Source organism: Oryzias latipes, chromosome 10, assembly GCF_002234675.1.
Source record: "Oryzias latipes chromosome 10, ASM223467v1".
NCBI lineage: Eukaryota > Metazoa > Chordata > Actinopteri > Beloniformes > Adrianichthyidae > Oryzias > Oryzias latipes.
The window spans coordinates 27,329,930-27,349,038 of record NC_019868.2 but is presented as its reverse complement, the minus strand read 5'-3'; the positions used below and the strand labels follow the sequence as shown (position 1 = coordinate 27,349,038).

Below are 19,109 nucleotides of genomic sequence, written 5' to 3'. Positions count from 1 at the left end.
CCTTTACTCAGTCCAGTTCTCAGATACAGACAATGGTCCCATCTGAGGCAGGTTTGGAGCTCCGTCCGCCGTTTTGTTTGCAGCTAGGTGCTCTTGGAGTTTTCCTGGGTTTTGCTGTTCCATGCTGAAGCTTCAGTTGATCCAATAAGTCAGAAAAATGTTTCGTTTTAAAACAGAACTCCAAGCAAGCATGTGGTGACCAATGAAACTTCCCTGCAGTCTCAATGCTGAGTTGAAGAAGGTGTTTCTGCTGGAGGAAGAGGAGGCGCTCTGCACTGAAACAGCAGACAGAAATGAGCCGTTAGTTTCAACTAAGCTGTGTTGCCTTCATGAGTAATTGTAAATCAGAGACATACTGGTTTTATTCGACCACTGGGGATCTGTGCAGGAGTTTGAACCTTGACAGAAGCTTCTGAGGGAACGCAAAATAAATTCCGTCACCTTTTACATTTGTATTAAAGAAACACAAATATGAATCAGATCTACCTGAAGTGTGGCCTTCAAGGTCCGAAATCACCACAGGAACTGACTCTTCAGTCTCATCGCCACCAGCAGAAGTAGCACCAGCTTGTGAACTGCCACCAGGAGGTGAAGACATTGGTGGACGGGTTGAGATGGAAGACTTAGATGGACTTTGGTGAGTCTGGGAAAAAAAAAAAAAAAACGCATTGACACATAAGACAAACTGAAGCAGCTTGGACCAGTTTTCTCCAAAAACCTGTTTCACTTCTTCATCATCTTTTTCCTGCAGCTCCTCCTCTTCCTCCTGGAGAAGCTCTACAACCAGAGATGGGAAGACACCAATCCGGCCATCCAGTTCTCCCTCCCAAAATCCATCATCCACCTAATAAAAAACAACAAAAACACTTCTCGTAATGCACACATAGCAAGTAAACAATTTCCATCTGTGGAGTAGAAGTCCAAGCTGTTTGGAGTAAGGTCTAAAAAAAAAGGAGAATGGTTAGACAGGTGTCAAGGTGTCCTTAAAGCAGGGATGGGCAACTCCAGGCCATGAGATGTGTCTGCATGATTTCCAGGTATCCAAGCCCTGCTCATGACTGATGACCTGGTCCAGGCGTTTCCAGTCAATTAGAAAATCGCCAGAGCAGGGTAAGTTGAAAAACATGCAGGAACGCGGCCCTCGAGGCCTGGATTTGTCCACCACCTGCCTTAAAAGTATAATGTACCAACGTGACGTTTAGATCAAACTGGAGCCAAGAAAGTATAGCAGCAAAGCCAAGAGTCGGTTTAACCGCACTCACTGCCCCGCGGCGACGAGTTAGACGAATGAGCGCCCCCTCCTGGAAGGAAAGCTCCTCTGCACTCTGACCCTGGTAGGAGTACAGAGCTCTGGCTACACCTGAGAGAGTGGGAATAAATTAAATTGATCAGCAGACTATATAGAAAGAAGACCTACAGGTAGAATTTAAAAAAAAAAATCAGCTTTAAGTCTTAATTCTACTGGAAAAGTACTGAGCGTTATCACTGTTGCCATAACAACTAGTTTTTTGTCAGTTCAAGCCTATATGTACATCACTCATACAGACTCTCACAGACCTCTGCCCTCTGTGATCCCGGCGGAGGACTTGGAGCTGAGTGAACAGTTCAGATGAGGGGCACCCCCTGCTGGTGAACACAGGAACTGCACGTGGCGCTCGGGGACATAACCCACCTGACCACACGAGTTACACACCTACAAATGACACGTCACTTAATGCCGAGCACGGATGTAGCCCAAGCAGACAAAAACATTTAAAGAAAATTAAAAATGCTGCCGCTCTAGTTGAACCTTTAGCCAATCCTCCATATCTCCATCTTCAATCACCTGTAGCTCCTCCCCTTCGTTAATTGACAGCTCATCTGATTGGCCGGCCTGCATAAATGTGCAGAGTTCTTTAAAGGTTCACAGCAAAAAGCTCCAGATATTCATATTTATCGATATACATTATGTGTTTTAGGATTTTTTAAATGTTTTTTGCACTACAGCAAACAAATTCTATACCATGCATGCTTGAAATTTTAAAATATAGACAACAATTCCTGTCAGTTTGATCAGTTTCTATAACCTGGAAGCTGTAGAGAACTCTGCAGGCTGCAGGGACGACGCAAACTCCAGAGGAAGAACTCGGCTCTGCAAAAATGTCTCCGTTGTCATCGTTATAGTCCTCAAAGTCGGTGAGCTCAAACTCCTCCTCCTGAAAAACACAACAATCATCAAACTTTTCTGCTGAACTCACACCACTTCTTATTGGCTAAAAAGGTTGTTTTCTCTTTTTATAGAAATAATTAGAGTTCAGTGGTTTCTTTTTTAAAAGATTCTTTTCTCGGACCGTCCCACAACAGTCCATTTTTAGATCAAAACAGGTTCAACTGATTAAAAGCAACAAAAATATTACAAAAGAGTTCTAGCACACTGTGTAAATGCATGTTTTTATTTAGGATGCACACATTTTTTCATTCATGGCCCATTTTTTTAGAACATTAAAATCCCACTCCGATCACCTTTGTGTTCGCATTGGTCTTTAAATTATAATTATACAATTTTTTTTATTGTTTAATGTACATAGCAACCCTGACCCCCCTTCTGCTCCCCATTGATGGGAGCTCTCTGTTTACAGGCTCTCCCGCTAGCTTACAGCCCCTCACACCTCCAACTTGGAGCTATCCAGTCGTACAGTACTTATCCAGATTCCAGCTCAGATGAGGCAAACAAAGACGTAAGTGGATCTATTTCTGCATCAGAATGGAGCGGAGCAGGGAGCTTGTGGCCCCCCGTTGGTACAGCATATGTCAAAAATGACAAGCTTTCAGCAGTATTTTTTCATCCTGATTCACAACAAATTTTAAGCCTCATTTTCTTTATTTACATCCTCCATCATCCGAAAAATGGCACAGGAATGTGTTAAAACGACAAAAACCAGCATTATTTTAGGAGTGGGTTTTAAAGCTGCAGCGTGACATTTGAACTGAGACGTCCAGCAGATTCTCCACTGCTCCGCCTAACAGGTGGTTCTTTTTCTATAATTGTATTCCTCTTTGTTTTGAGGCACTTTATTTACCTCAGACCTAATTCTGGGAATTTCCCCAGAATGTCGTAGTCTTTTTGATTGTGATTGAATGTCGAGCAATCTTTCTGTTTCAGTCTCAATTTTTCTCACAATATAAATCCAAAATTCTGACTTTAAAATTCAAATTAAAGCTTTTGCCTCACACTTTTCCCCCAGAAGTCTTCCTTTCAGTTCTGAATTTTTAATTAATATTCCCAAAAATGTTTCAACTGTTTAATTTATGTTTAAGCTTAGAAGTGATTTGTCCTCTGAAATACAAAGCAGATGCTATAAGCTGGTTTCTTTGCTCACTGTGAAATCTTCTGTTGACCTCCTCTGCTCACTGAGGCGCCTCTCCCTCTCCAGCTCCTCCTCGGCCTGCTTCATGGCGGCGTGGAACCAGCGCTCAGTTCCACTGACGCTCTCTGACAGCAGAGCCAGGCGGGCCTCAGCCTTCACTCTGCTGAGCTGAGAAACCCAGCAAACCACAGACACATGCAACAAACTCAGAGCTTTGATATTCTTTGATATTTCTGTTCAATTAAACCCCAAAAGATACAAGATTTATTTATTCTTAATGACATTGTATTAATATTTCAAAACACACATATAAACAGGATTGGGACTCCTTTATTTACAGACTGCTGCAGTTCTGTGTCTGCTCTTTTATTCGGACATGAAACACATTCCGGGAACCCAAAAATGTGTGACATTTCTAACCGTTTTGTGAAGACTGAAAATCCTAAAACCTCCCAACCTTGGCTTTTCTGACACTCTCCTGAACTTCTGCGATTTTCTGCTCCACACTGAGGCCGGTCTCTCCTGACAGGAGCTGCAGTCGACTCTCCAACATCTGCAGAACCTGAAAAAATTAAGAAGAGAAATTAAATGTTTAAATTAGAAGCTGCAATTAAGAGTTTCTCATCTGAACCCGTTAAAAACCCACTCTGATGAAAATCCTGTTTTTTGACATGTTACGGGTGACGGGAAAGGGGGGCGAGGTTGCTAAATGTTAACGGTCCCTCATTTCAGAGGTGAATTTCTGATGAACCCCTGCAGAAACTATGTCCTAGAAAACAACACAGGTTTTTGGATTTTGGCTAAAAGTGGCTTAATCTTAATAAAAAGACCACTGCTTTGAAAATGGTTCAAAAGAGGATCAGAGTGGGGCTTTAACTGTGAAAAGAAAAAACTGTAAAAATGGTCTCCCTTCAAAATGAAGTGTGATGACTTGATGACTCATAAACATTTATCAAACGTAAATTTTATTTTAGTGAACGCAGACAGACAAAACAGATTTTTGGGCTTAGTTAAAGCTGAACTCAATTCTGTTTTATAGCTGCAGAACATTAACATATCTGCAGACTCTATTTCAATCAAAATGTTTGTCTTAAGGTGAACTTTTTGGGTAACAGGCTGCTTTAACTAAGTCATTTATGAGTTACTCAGCCGTTACTTTACAGGGATTTTACTGGCTCTAATTATGTAACATTAAAAGTTTAAACCATCCGCCACTTTGGATTATTTTATTTTTTTGTCTTTTAATCCTACGATAGAGTTTTAGTAGTACAATTACAAGATTTTAATGTGTGAATGAAAAGGAGAATAAAGGCTGCAGCTGTCCTCTACACCCAAACGTGTCTCTGAGCTCCTTATTTCACATATGAAACTCTGCTTTATCGACACCGAACCCCAGAAAGCAGAATACACTGAAAATAATCTGATTTGGAGTCGCCAAAAGGTTCAGAATCTCTTTGTTTTTTAAACCTATCCGGAAATAGAGCTTCATAAAAGGCTCCACATATTTCATCTTCAAGCTAGGCTTCGATAAACAGAAAACTTTTGTGTTTTTTCCTTGTTAATCTATGACTTTTTTGTCCTAAATTTACAAGAAAAAAAACTCGTAAATTTATTAGATAAATCCTTGTTAACTTACCAGAAAAAATCTCGTAAATTTACAAGTTTTTAAAAACTCATAATTTAACAGTTATGACTTTCTTTTTCGTAAATTTACGACTTAAAGTCGTAATTAAATTTTTTTTTTTTCCGTAAACTGGCCCTAAAACTCCGTCGTACAAAAGTCACATTTAAACCAGATTTAGTGTTTAATTGGAGCTACAGCCGATGCTGAAGTTTGTATTTGGGGTAAAAAAAGACGTGTGTGTAACATGTATCAACTGTGAAAAAAAAAGTCTCACTCGCTCTCCATGAGCAACTATCTTGTGGTCCTTTGCAGCCTTGGTGGCCCATTTCTTGGCCTCCTTGACCAGACAGCCCCCCTCCCCAGTCGTGCTGCTATCCTGCAGAGAAGAAACCTGTGGGGAGGAGAAACCTGCAGGTTTCTAAACTTGGAGAGGACATAAAAGTTGACTCACGAAAGTAAAGACAAAACCCAGAAGCTTTTGCATTTCTTAGATGACATTCTTTATGGATTTAAACACCAAATATTCATTCACTCACCAAAGATCAGTGTCACATCTTGCATGTTTTATTGTTGATTGCAAGAAACACCATCCTACTAAATTGGTTTAGGCCCCGCCCACCAAAGCAAGCTCAGTGGATACTGAAGCCGGCATGATCATGTCTATTCATAATTCTCCTTTATCACTTGATAAGCTGAGACGTCATTAAGCGCACCTGTCACCTCATGTAGTTTGAGGTTGTTTTTTTCTTTGGTTTGGTACAGAGAGGGTGCACAGGTCACGGTATATTTTGTTGACCGCCTTTCGTGTTTTTGCTTTTGATCGTTTGCATCTTATGTGTCATCTGTGTCAATGATGAAGCGCAATAAATCAAGACACAACTAGTGGACTTTTTCGTCAAATTTCGTCAAATTCACCTGCTCCTCATCAGCCACTCTACATATTCTTCAGATGGACCTCCAGCCGATGTCAGACTATTGTTCACCTCCTGCAACAATGTTGGCAGTTCTATCAGAGCTGAAAGTAATTTTTTATGTGTCCTAATCCTCCCGTTCTCCCTTCAAAGAGCCTGCCTGGCCCCACAGTGGCCACCCGCCAGTTTGCTCCCCTGCCTGCAAAATGTCCAGCCCGCCATCCTCACTCTCTACATCAGTTGAAAATAAACCCTTGAGTTCAGTTTTTGTTAACTATAGTTCCTGAAAAGGATTCAACCTTTAAGGTAAATCGCAATAATATTGATGAAACCTCAAAAGGCTATTGGACAGGCTGTGGACAAAAATGTCTTTCATTAAGGTCAAGACAAACCACTGGGTTACATTCTACATCATTTACCCAATTATATACATCTTCTTCTTTCTTCTTCCTCTTTTCCCATCAGGGGTCGCCACAGCGAACAAGTCGCATGGTAAATTTGGCAATGTTTTACGCCGGATGCCCTTCCTGACGCAACCCTCTCAAAGCAACCGGGCTTGGGACCGGCACAGAAGTAGAGAAGGGAATAGGGAGCAGCCCGGATTCGAACCCTGGTTCCACGGATGGAAGGCGCCGCAAACCAGCACGAGCTAATTATATACATACTCAGTAGATATTAAAGAATAATGTCTTCCCAAAAAAAGACCTCAACGACCAAAGATATAGCCGGTGTTTTAAACAAATTAGACCTTTAGGAAAGAGGAGGTTAAAAAGGAGTTCCACAAAAGTACAAAAATAATAAATGTACAACAACAAAATAAGTTTATGTCGTTCATGCATCTGTGAATATCTATTAACATTTGTTCCCACAAATGCTGTAAAGCAGAAGCTCATGCTGACCTTGTCCCGTGGAGCAGGCTGGAAGGTGAAATCTGGTGTTTTACTGAAGGAAATTGATTCTTGGAGAAACTCTTGAACATTTCTGTCTCTGGTCACCTGACAGTTAAAAAAACAACAACAAAAGCGTGTGTTATTATTGAACAGAAAGCATTTTCAATTTTACTGCTTTGCAGTGAATTTTCCAGAGTGGGAAAATTTCACAAGTCAGTTCCGGTTTGAATTTTTGTCAAACTCCGTCTGAGTTATTTTATTAAACTTCTAAAAGGAATTATTTTGTGCGTTTTGCAATGGCAGCCCACACAATGCCGATCCATGCCATGTCGGGTTACCCAGTAGCTTCATCATGTTTGCTTGTTCTCAGAAAGGTGATGGGATTCTGCTCCTCTCCTTGCCTGTTCTAAGGAGGTCACCAGAATGCTCCTCTGCTGTCTGACGAAGAGGAGGGGTACTGGAAACGCTTCATTTCTGCTCATCTGCACTAAAAGAAAAAATCTCCTGGGACTCTCCCCTTCTGCATGCCATTCCAAGGTTGGTGGGGAGAGTCCACTTTTGCTTGCCCCTTAAAAGGTCACCTGAATGCTCCTCTTCTGTCTATCTAGTAGAAAAAGGGTATTGGGGACACTCTAAATTCTGCTCTAAGGAGACCTCCAAGGACACTCCTCTTCTGCATGTCTTTCTAGGAAAGTTAGTGGGGACTCTCTTCTGCTTGCCTCTTCTGAGGAGACTACTGGATGCTGCTCTTCTGCATACCTAGTTGGAGAAGGACACTGGAGACACTCCTCTTCTTCTCACCTGCTTTTGGGATTTTTCCTGGGGAACTGCTCTTCTGTGTATCTAGTAGGAGGATACTAGGGATGCTCCTTTTTTTCTCATTTGCCTTAAGGAGATCTCCTTGGACACTCCTCCTGGATGTCATTCCAATGAAGTAAGTGGGGACACTTCTCTTCTGTCTACCTAGTTGGAGGACAGTGCAGACATTCCTGTTCTGCTCACCTCCTCCTTGCAGTTGTCCTGGGACACTCCTCTTTTGTCCATCTGTTCTAAAGAGGTCACCAAGATGCCGTTCTTTAGCCCCATGTATTGAGAAACTCACAGGGTTGCTCTTCTTCTGTTTTAACTGTTCTAAGGAAGTTGCCGAGGATCCACTTCTTTGTCCACTGGAACACTGCTCTGCTAGCTGCCTTTTTAGGGGATCACCCCACAGGCTGCTCGTTCTAAGGGGATAGCCCATGGCCATGGGTCGCCTCTAAACCCCTTTCCCGATGCTAGCCTTTTGTTTGGATTTCTAAAGAGCCTTTCTTCCCACCCAGCATCATGTTTTGTTGTCTTCAAGTCTGTCTTAATACCTACGGTTCTTCCATCACTACCATTTCTGACAACAATACTATCTCAAAATGGTTAGATGGTTGATTAACGAGCATAAGCGTTACACACAAAACACAGACCTTGGTTACACTGTCCCATGTGCTGATGAACCGCTTCTGTATGGTCAAGCAGGCGTCCATTTCTGTCCCACACAACAAGGTAAAGTGGTGCCTTAGGTCATCATAAATATCCCCATCCATCTGCTGAGAAAGACAAAAGAGAACAAAAGACATGCTACTGTATTACTGGTGTTGTGAGTGACTCCCATTGACTGTATCTGAGGACTGGAGTGAGTGAGTGTGACGTCACCCATAGAAAATGATTTATTTCTGGCTCCAACCATATGAAGTCAATTCAGTTGCCATGTTTTTTTTAGCGATATGGACGCCGCCATGCTGGAACCAGGCGACTTTAGTAAGCAGTGATTTGTCTGTTAAATGTTTTAAACTTTCAACGTGAGACCACATAGTTTTCTCTAGGCGTCCGATTGGCCAGTTTATAACTTAAATGGGTTGGACTAGAGAGAAAATAGGATTATCAAGATGTTGAAAAAGGTATCAGATCAAGAATGGCTGTTTATTGCTCTATTGAAGTCTATGGGACTTTGGCTTCTTGGAACCAGCGGATGCTTCCTGTTTGGAACGCCAGCGGGTAGCAGTCACTCATTCCAGTTCTACTATACAGTCAGCCGTTCCTCTCATCATTATAAACACAGTTAACAATGTTTGGACACAAAGGTTTGGCCAAGCTTTTGTGTGTTCTCCAAGAGAAGGATCTTCATAAATGTTGGTATCTGAACAAGTATTTGTAAATTCAACGGGTTTGTGTTATGCAACACCTTTGTTTGTCTTTCTTCTTTACTGGAGATGCTCCAGAGTCTTTATTTTTTTAATCTTCTCTCTGAAACTGATGAACCCTGTTGGGTTCTGATGAAGGAGAATCATTTCCCTTTGTGCATGTCTACCAGCAGGGCTTTTACGTACAAAATGCTTCATGCAGTTGTTGTTTAATTGCTTATGCACAGACTGACTGGTTATTTTGGGGATTTTCTAATTGATGAGCTGTTAAGAGACCTCACCTTCATAATGAGTGGTAGGTCATGTGAGTGGTAGTGCTGTTGATGGGCGTTGACCGCAGCCACGGTCAGCAAGTACTCGTTACGGATTTCGGTCAAACGGTCATCACACTCTTTAAGCCTGGCATTCAGCTGCAGACACATAGACATATTTGGTTATCAGAAGGTCGTAACTGGCACAAATGAAACAATGTTCTAAAAAACTGTGCAGCTTGGAGACATTTTCCGTAGTTGGTGCGATCCTATCCAAGTTGAGGCATCCTCCCTATCCTCAGGACCAGGGACCTGAAATTAAATGGCTTGTGATGGTCCATTCCGCCCAGCTAAAGAGCAACCAGTGTTTGGACACTGATGTTGGATTTGAACCCGGCAGCCCCTCCATTCCACCTCTGCCTGTTTGACTGTCCTGTTCATTGCTAAAGCAAAGAGTATCACAGATCCAACCTGTGATAAAGTCCTTTTCCAGGCTTTGCCATGAAGAAGTCATAGATCCAAAGGTGAATCCTTAGATAGTCAACACTAAATATGTTTTGTCAACATGCGGTTTCAGGAAAACAGGAAGATAGTGATCAAACGGGAAATTTAAGGGTAAGAAAAAAAACAATTTTTTGCATGTCCATACTTTAGCGCTCATCTTCTGTATCCCTGTTTTGAAGTGGAAGATCCCATGTTCACTTTTCCTGGCTCTGGAAAACAAAAAAAAGAAATTGACTTTTTCCTCAAATATTTCATTCGACCAATGGGGATAGATGGGGATAGAAGATGACAGCAAAGGTAAATTGTGTCAGTCTCAGAGTAACAGAGGCCGAATCCGATTTCATTCCCTGCCCCTACGTTTAATCCCCCAAGCAGAGCCTTCAAATCCGGACATTACCACCAATTGATGACGTCATGAATATTCCCCGGCTTTCTACATGAGCGCTTAGCTGCAAGCGCTCGGAAAATACGCAACAGTGGTTTCACAACTATTTTAAAAAGTAATGCAAAAGCAAAAAGTCAAATGGACACCTGCACGCCCTCGTGAATAAATACATTTCTCTTCCGCTTCACATGCACGACCAGGATCCGCCTTGAAAAAATGAGTCTGGACACCACTACAGCTCCTTATGCCCCTACAACTGGAGCAATAGGGAGGAGTCAGAGGGGTAGGGAATGAAGTCGGGTTTGGCCAGAGTCTAAAGCTACGTTCACACTGCCCTCGTCAACAATCATTCAAGAGGCCACTTCCAATGAAAAGTCTATGTAAACGAGGCAAAAACTCACGTTTTGGACTAGGACCATTTTTTGACTGTTTATACAAAACATGTGGCTATGGAACACGCGTTTTAAGTTAAACCAGGTCGAACTTTAATCCATAAGGGATTTGGTAATGAGGCCCCCTTTAATCTAAGGAAGTTGAAAATTGATAACGGAGGAGAAGTTTGCCGTTTGCTTCTATGACACCAAGTCTTTCATATATTTGAGAAGAGCTGTGAAAGGAAAAACTTGGAGCGAGATTTGGACCACTTCCAACCGTAACAGGGGGACATTCTCTAGTAAACGATAGAGAAAGGAAAGAAAAACGAAGAAGAAGCCCATCCCTGCTTGTCCAGTGTGAACACCATGGACGGTACACATTCAAGAATCCGTGCTTGATCGCCCTTCAAATGAGGTGAAGTTCAAGGTCCTCACTTGATCTGTGCATCAGCAGCTTTCTCTCTGGCCACATCAGTGATGTGAATGAGGTGATGGTAGCTTTTTTTGACCCCGTGCAGCTCCCGTAGTGCATCCAGCACTTCACCCTGCACCCGCTGAAGTCGTTCCAGGCCCTAACACACAAACACCTGCATCAGTGAAAAGCAGGTGCTGCTATCCACAGATCAATGCGTCCTTTTACCCACTCACCCTCTTCACGCGAACGTCCTTGGCGTTGTGGAGACTCCTGGAGGCGTGACCGGTCAGATTGCGGTACTGTTCGGCAGCAGACAGTCGAGTTGCTGCGATTTGAGCTGTGGCATCGACCAGAGAGCGCCACGCGCAAAACACGCTCCTGAAAACACGGAGTTACGACAAATGTTCTGAATTCAGCCTCAAAGAAAACCTGTTAATTGTTGCTTTATATCAATAAACTGACATAATCTGTCACGTTTTATTTTCAAGTTGTTAAATTTGAACAGGCTCTGAAGAGGTTTCCATTTGCCTTAGAATTTTGTTTTTAATTTGATTTAAAAATCTGCATGAATATTTTTTTCTATGTGAAAACCTGTTTCAATAACTTGATTTACAAAGTAATTCAGGTAACAAAGTTCCTCTCTCCAAAGTTAAGGCAGATTTTGCTCTGCTTTCAATGATTATTCGCACCGAATAGCTCAAACTAGTCAAGGTAAGAAGTTGTAACATCCGTATGAGCTTTGTGTTTGTGTATCGTTACCCAGATGTGACGGCGTCCGTCGTTCCTCTTTGCCAGTCTCTCTTTTGATGCTGGATCGCTAATCTCTGAAGAGCCTAAAACAGTTTCCAGTCCAAACGCAGTTGGGTCACATGCAGACGTCTAAATTATTCTTTAATTCAGAAAGGTTAAATGTTTTAAAGGTTTTAAAAGGTTATTAAAAGTTCAGGTCTAAATGTAGAAATAGAATCAGGAGTTTGTTGAATTTCTCCATTCTAGTCTGTTTCCAGTTCATAGTCTTAGGAGGGTCTCATTACTAGCTGCTAGGTCATTTAAAATGTTTTTTTTTGGTTTGTTTTTCTTTTAGTAGGCTTCACAGTTCAGTTGTCATGTTAGTTTTATCTTTTTTAACTTTCATAATACCTGCATATAAAAAATATTTTTCTGCAGCATCATTTTTGAGACGCATTTTACCCAACTTTTTTTAATTTAATTATTTTATGTAATTTATTTTTAATTACTTTAAAAATAAAGTAATTAAAAATAAATAACTTTTTCAATTTTTTTACCTTATTACCTTATTACCCTTATTCCTTATAACTTACTACTTATTAATATATATATATATATATAACATTTATTTTTTCTGGCAATTATATTTGTTTTCAGAAAATAAAACTGCAGTCAGAGTTTAGATACAAAACCAACATAAATTAAAAATATGTTTAAAATGATTAAAAAATAGGAACTTTGAATTTGGCATTTTTTTAAGGTCAATTCCACCCCCCCTCCAACACACACACACACACACACACGCACACACACATATTCATTTATGTGATGTCTGCACAGACATGACACATTCTGCACCGAGACGTCAGTATCTCCTTAGAACATTTGTTTGCTTTTGTCATGTAAAGGAAAAATAAGTTTATACTGTATGTTTTCACTTCAGAAACACTAAATTTCACTGATTTTTTTAAACTGGTTCCTTGTTTAAATATCTTTTTTCACACAAAACCAACTTCCAAGTAACTTTTAAGTTTGAAACATCTTATTTTTAGCAAACAACAAAACACGTTTTTTGTTACTTTGCATAATATTTTTTAGCAGATATTTTATCAATAAAAGGTATTTTGTCATTTTCTTTTTCCCCCCAAGAAACAAACTTTCTTGATTGGGCAAAACTGAAAAGTTTTTAGGACAAACTGATCTTAGTGTGTAATTCTAATCTAACTTTAAGATGATTGTGGTACAGAAAAAAGGACGATGAGACTGTTATAGAGCTTAAAATAGGATAAATTGGGGTAAAAGTGTATATTTTAAAGAGTTAAAGATGAAAAACTCTTATTTACAGACAAACATTTCCAATAATCAGATCAATAGACCTAAATATGAATGTTTATGACTACTAGATGTATTTTGTGTCTTAAAAGGAGAGCATCACATTTTATTTTAGGAAATCTTACCAAGACAAATTCTACCAGTTCTATAAGCTGATTTCTTCACTTAAAAAAAAAAAAAAAAAACATCTTCTATTCTATATTTTCTTAACGTGTTTTAAGTTGGACTCAGCTGCATGTGAGCTGAAGGAGGGAGGACCAGGAAAAAAAAACAGCCCTCAGATACAATTATTGGATCAAAAATCAATTCAATCTGAGTGTTTTCAGTAAACGCCGTTTGTTGCCGGTAACCGAGCAGGTAGTGAACAAAAATAGCTTCTGCAGACGCACCTGACCATACTCCTTCTCTATGGCGGCTCTTTGCTTACTGAAGGACCTGTGGGAGCAGAAAAAACCAAAACAACATCCAAATCTGTAATTCAACGCCTCATTTTTTTGTTTTTCTGTTTGTTTTCATTGCTCTCTCTGGCTGGCAAATAGAAAGGCGCGTCTTTCTACCTGATCTCCTCCAGCAGTTCGATGTCCTGATGCTGTTTGGTCTGCAGTTTGCTGAGCTGCTCTGAAAACACCAGCTTCACCTCTTGGATCTCCTTGAACAAAAACAAAACGAAACCAGTTCAGGTTTGGGCCACTTGAATGGTCCCATGATCTGGTTTCAATGGCTGGTAATGACTGGTGTTATTGCTGGAAATAGCATCATAAAAAACATGGAGGAAATGGCTTTAAACTGACTGTGAACTAATCTTCACGTACAAAAATCTGTGAGTTTTTTGGTGCAAATATTAAAAGTAGAATGATTTAGAAAACAGATTTTAGCAGAAAAGGCTGAAGATCTCCATCATCCAGGTCAGTCTAGTTCCCCGGTTTTAGGAGAAATTGCACCAACTCCTATAAAAATGGGTGTTTCTAGTGTTTTGAATGTGTTCCTGTGACATTTTTTGGATGACGGAGGACATATAGTACCTTAAAATTGAATGTCTGTGTATTTCTTTATTCAAGCAGACGAACAAATAAGCTTATTTGTGGCGTAGAAAATAAGCTGGGAGAGCCACAAGTTCCCTGCTCCGCTCCACAATGGGAAGGGGAAGAGGGGGTAGGAGGCCCGGCCACAACTCGGAGGGGAATTTCTACTTCTGCTCTGCAGAAACTATGTACTAGAAAAAGACACAGGTTTTTTTATTTAGGCCAAAAATGGCATCATAATAACTTAAAGACCAGTGGGAAGACTTGGAAAAGAAATGGAAAGATCATCAGCAGGACTTTAAAGGCTTGAAGAACTGAAAAAGCGACTTGGATGAGCAGAGAAATGTTTTCTAAATGGACTTAATGGATTCTGACAGACAGAAACCCGCCGGTGTTCAGTTCAAAGCATTCTGATTTCTGTTCTGTTATTCTCTGTTTTACAACAAGCCAAAGTTTCTGGTTTTTGATTCAGACCTGCAGTCTTCATGCCAGCAATCATTCATATTTTCCTTTTGTTTGGCTGGGAAATATTCGGGTTTTAGAGCAGTAACTCTGTTATAAATGTATTTTTTATGTCATTTTCTTTTCACTAAAGAAGGTTTCCTCACCCAAAATTGTTTAAAGCTATTTAATCCCCCCCCCCCCCCCCCCCCATTTGGTAGACAACAGCAGGAAACAGTTGAAAACAAATCTCACCAACACGTTAACATTATTCTGAGTTACCACTTTAAAATAAAAAAAGGTTTAATTTGAAAACATTAGAATAAGTATAACGGGTATATTTATTTTTAAACTTTTTTATTTAATTTAGTAGAAAAATCATCTTATTTGCCTTATGTGCTGCTCACCACAGTGATAGGCTGTCAAAAGAAGAAAAAGAAAACCATGCATTTTATTTGATTTGAATGAGCATCAGCATTAATGAGTCAGTTTAGGAGATCACACTTGAAGTAACAGTAAAAAAACTAGCAGGAGCTGCAGTTTCAGAAGAAAATGCAGGATTGAATGCTGTATGTGTGGGGAAAAAAAGCTAAATTTGCTGAAGAAATGGCTGAACTAATAAAAATGTGTTGGCGAAAAATGTGCGAGCCGGGTCTTGAACCGGGGACCTTCTGCACCAAGCCTTTTTGGTACCTAAGGAGCAAAAAAAAAAAAATCCTGGAAATCCTAGAATATCTCAAAAAGTTCAAGGTTTGAAGGACCAGACGTCATGGCAGGAATAAACTGAGAGCTGAACATTTGAATAGTTGAATGGATATAATAGGTGAAAAAATGTAGATGGAGTTAGGTGCCGAAAAAAGGCGGAAGATAATATAAGAAAAATATTAATAAAGAGAAATAGGAAAACAAAACAGGTAAACGTTCTCTCTTCAGCTTTTCATTTAAGTTATTCATCTGCAGGATCTTACCTTTCTAGGTGGTGGCTGCATATTTAGATGCGTCCTTCCGTTGTGTTTTTTTGAAGCTTGCCGTCAGCTGTTACTTCCTCAGTACTTTTTGTAGACTTGCACTTGTGCAGCTCTTCCTCCGCCGCCCTCTTTTTTTTTCTCCGCCTCGCTCTGGTGTGCAGAGACAAACCACCAGAGGGCAGCAGAGAGACAAGATCTCAGTCCTGCACAGTTGAGGCATATGCAGGAAATACTTTCAGACTAGTAAATGCAGTAAGTTGAGGAAAATATTATATTGTTTGTTTTTATTAAGAAACTATGCATTTTGCAAATGACAAAACATTGTTTTTATACTGAATAAAGTAAATAACCCAAGACAGGGGTCTGCAACCTGAGGCTCCAGAGCCACATGTGGCTCTTTGGTCAAAATAAAATAAAAGGCTTTTGAGTTTTAAAATTAAATGTAAAGTAACTCAAACTTTGTTCAGCTCGTTCACAAATTACACAATGTAGGTATCGCTCCACGAAGTTCCGCCGCAATTCTCCAACATGCCATCAAATCTTCGTAGTTTACCAAAGTCCGGCTGAAACATCTTGACAGATTTTTGAGCGCCGTTTAAGACAGATATTAAGCACAACTAGAATTCCTACTTAAGCCACACCAGAATAAACAAAATTTGAACAAATTCCAGAATTTTAAGCGCCTCATGGTTCAAAAAATACAGTGGGGTCAATTAATTGGCTCTGATTTAATTTTAGTTCATTAGACTTCCGGCTGAGATGCACCACAAATAGTAAAATAGTCTGTTGTTTTTATTAATACTGCTGCAGTGAGAAGATCCTATGTTTCACAGGGTGTCTTTTATTTTGAAAGGAAGCCTCTGTCATGTTACAAAGTATTTCACATTAAAAAAAAAAACTATTTTTCTATTTGTGTTTTATTGATGACCCCCCCCCCCCCAAAAAAAACAAAACAACAACAACACAATTGTTCATTTTATTTTTCATAATAGTAACAAAAATAAAAATAAAAATCTTTTTTTTTAATTTTTCTAAAGGGAGACGTCTGACTTCTACTGGGTTGGAAATCTTATGTTACTTTTATATATATATATTTTCCATCAACCCTCTTTTTTCCCCCTTCGGCTCTCACTAAAGTGGTTTTCAGCTCCCAATAAAGGAACAGTGGCAAAAAATCTGATGAAAGTTTGCTGAGGGGTAAAAAAGGGGAGCACCTCCTTCATGCTGGGAGTGGGTCATTTTTACAGGTGGAGCTCAGGTTATTTTACGCACAAGTGAAGGAGAAACAATGAGTGAGCTCGACACCATGCTTGCAGAAATTCAGACGTCAGAAACTGACGTCTCCAAAGCAAAGGAGGTGTTGCTCTGTCCTCCCTGTGAGGGGCTGGAAAAGGTGGCTAAGAGACAGAAAAAAAAGATAGATGGATAGATGAAGGGAAGAAGAAAGCAGTGTATTGCATGTCCAATAATAATAATTCTTTCTAAAAAAATAATAAAGTTGCATAAAATCAGAAAGGATTCTGGCCAAAAAAGTCACAATAATTTGCATTTTGACAAAGCCAGCAGTACAGTCATCCATCCTGCAGCCCCCTGCTGGTAGTAGCATGGTACTGCAAATTGATGACGAAAAGCACTTGATTTGCTAAAACATTTAAGCTTTCAATAAATATTTCTAATTCAAAATTATTGTATGGCATTTAGATTTTAAAGATGGATCAGGGCAAGAGGACGACAATTTTTTAGTCTGATTCTTTGAATTTTTATTAACACTTTACTTGTTTTTATTTGTGTGAGATAAAAACAAATGGTTAATGTTCATGAGAAGATTTATACATATGTTTTAATGCTACATGTGATTTCTAATGTGAAATCAAAATTTTATAATTAAATTAAAAAATCAGCAAAGATCAGATAATTGGCTGAAATTATAGAATTTCTCATAAAAATGTGAAATAAGGAAATTTTCTCTCTATTTTTCCGTCTTGGTATTCACAATAATTAGCGTATATTTGCTTTTTGTTTTAATATTTTGTATATATATATATATATATATATATATATATATATATATATATATATATATATATATATATATACGCAGTACAGACCAAAGGTTTGGACACACCTTTTCATTTAAAGAGTTTTCTTTATTTTCATAGATTCACACTGAAGGCATCAAAACTGTGAATGAACACATGTGGAATTATATACATAAAAAAGTGTGAAACAACTGAAAATATGTCATATTCTAGGTTCTTCATAGTAGCCACCTTTTAATTTGATTACTGCTTTGCTCACTCTTGGCATTCTCCTGATGAGCTTCCAGAGGTAGTCACCTGAAATGGATCTTCCAACAGACTTGAAGGAGTTCTCAGAATGCTTAGCACTTGTTGGCCCTTTTGCCTTCAGTCTGCGGTCCAGCTCACCCCAAACCATCTGGATTGGGTTCAGGTCCGGTGACTGTGGAGGCCAGGTCATCTGGCGCAGCCATCCATCACTCTCCTTCTTGGTCAAATAGCCCTCATCCAGCCTGGAGGTGTGTTTGGGGTCATTGTCCTGTTGAAAAATAAATGATGGTCCAACCAAACCCAAACCGGATGGAATAGTATGCCGCTGTAAGATGCTGTGGTAGCCATGCTGGTTCAGTATGCCTTCAATTTGGAATAAATCCCCAACAGTGTCACCAGCAAAGCACCCCCACACCATCACACCTCCTCATCCATACTTCACGGTGGGAACCAGCCATGTAGAGTCCATCCGTTCACCTTTTCTGCGTTGCACAAAGACACGGTGGTTGGAACCAATAATCTCCAATTTGGATTCATCAGACCAAAGCACAGATTTCCACTGATGTTCATTTGTTGTGTTCTTTAGTCCAAACAAGTCTCTTCTGCTTGTTGCCTTTCTTTAGCAGTGGTTTCCTAGCAGATATTCTACCATGAAGGCCTGATTCACAGTCTCCTTTGAACAGTTGTTGTAGAGATGTGTCTGCTAGAACTCTGTGTGACATTGACCTGCTCTCTAATCTGAGCTGCTGTTAACCTGCCATTTCTGAGGCTGCTGACTTGGATGAACTTATCCTCTGCAGCAGAGGTGACTCTTGGTCTTCCTTTCCTGGGGGGGTCCGCATGTGAGCCAGTTTCTTTGTAGCGCTTTATGGTTTTTGTGACTGTACTTGGGGACACTTTCAAAGTTTTCCAATTTGTCGGACAGACTGACCTTCTTTTCTTAAAGTAATGATGGCCACTCGTTTTTCTGTACTTAGCTGCTTTTTTCTTGCCATAATACAAATTCTAACAGTCTATTCAGCAGGACTATCAGCTGTGTCTCCACCTGACTTCTGCACAACACAACTGATGGTTCCAACCCCATTTATAAGGCAAGAAATCACACGTATTAAACCTGACAGGGCACACCTGTGAGGTGAAAAACATTTCAGGTGACTACCTCTGGAAGCTCCTCAAGAGAATGCCAAGAGTGTGCAAAGCAGTAATCAAAGCAAAAGGTGGCTACTATGAAGAACCTACAATATGACATATTTTCAGTCGTTTCACACTTTTTGTTATGTGTATAATTCCACACGTGTTAATTCACAGGTTTGATGCCTTCAGTGTGAATCTACAATTTTCATAGTCATGAAAATAAAGAAAACTCTTTCAATGAGAAGCTGTGTCCAAACTTTTGGTCTGTACTTTATAAAAAATATATAAGTGTATATATATATATTGTGTGTGTGTGTGTGTGT

General features: G+C 39.9%; 1 protein-coding gene across 5 annotated transcripts; it reads right to left on the bottom strand.

Annotated features, from left to right (window-relative positions):
* Nucleotides 1-3: 3 nt before the first annotated feature.
* fchsd1 (FCH and double SH3 domains 1) lies at nucleotides 4-15,461 on the bottom strand. 5 transcript variants are annotated; one of them, XM_020706810.2, is made up of 21 exons: nucleotides 15,365-15,461; nucleotides 13,491-13,582; nucleotides 13,323-13,368; nucleotides 11,632-11,705; nucleotides 11,106-11,250; nucleotides 10,893-11,029; nucleotides 9,844-9,907; nucleotides 9,225-9,353; nucleotides 8,227-8,349; nucleotides 6,782-6,877; nucleotides 5,246-5,362; nucleotides 3,805-3,909; nucleotides 3,360-3,515; nucleotides 2,067-2,195; nucleotides 1,790-1,873; nucleotides 1,558-1,693; nucleotides 1,263-1,360; nucleotides 719-844; nucleotides 487-643; nucleotides 357-412; nucleotides 4-275 (listed from the first exon to the last, which is right to left on the bottom strand). In XM_020706810.2, exons 1-21 carry the CDS (start codon nucleotides 15,383-15,385, stop codon nucleotides 222-224), a joined length of 2,145 nt encoding a protein of 714 aa, XP_020562469.1. In that variant the 5' UTR covers nucleotides 15,386-15,461; the 3' UTR covers nucleotides 4-221. The 5 variants fall into 5 exon arrangements, with proteins under 5 accessions (XP_020562469.1, XP_020562466.1, XP_020562465.1 ...); XM_020706807.2 differs by having other exon boundaries at nucleotides 357-643; XM_020706806.2 differs by having other exon boundaries at nucleotides 4-643.
* Between the last annotated feature and the right edge of the window lie 3,648 nt (nucleotides 15,462-19,109).

What these genes read in the sequence shown, in the direction of transcription:
- fchsd1 (XM_020706806.2), bottom strand. Translation starts at nt 15,385, where the DNA reads ATGCAGCCACCACCTAGAAAG. An exon ending in TGCAGCCACCACCTAGAAAG is followed by an intron (nt 13,583 to 15,364) that starts GTAAGATCCTGC and finishes TTTTTGTTCAAG; the next exon opens with GAGATCCAAGAGGTGAAGCT. An exon ending in CGGGATCACAGAGGGCAGAG is followed by an intron (nt 1,361 to 1,557) that starts GTCTGTGAGAGT and finishes CCACTCTCTCAG; the next exon opens with GTGTAGCCAGAGCTCTGTAC.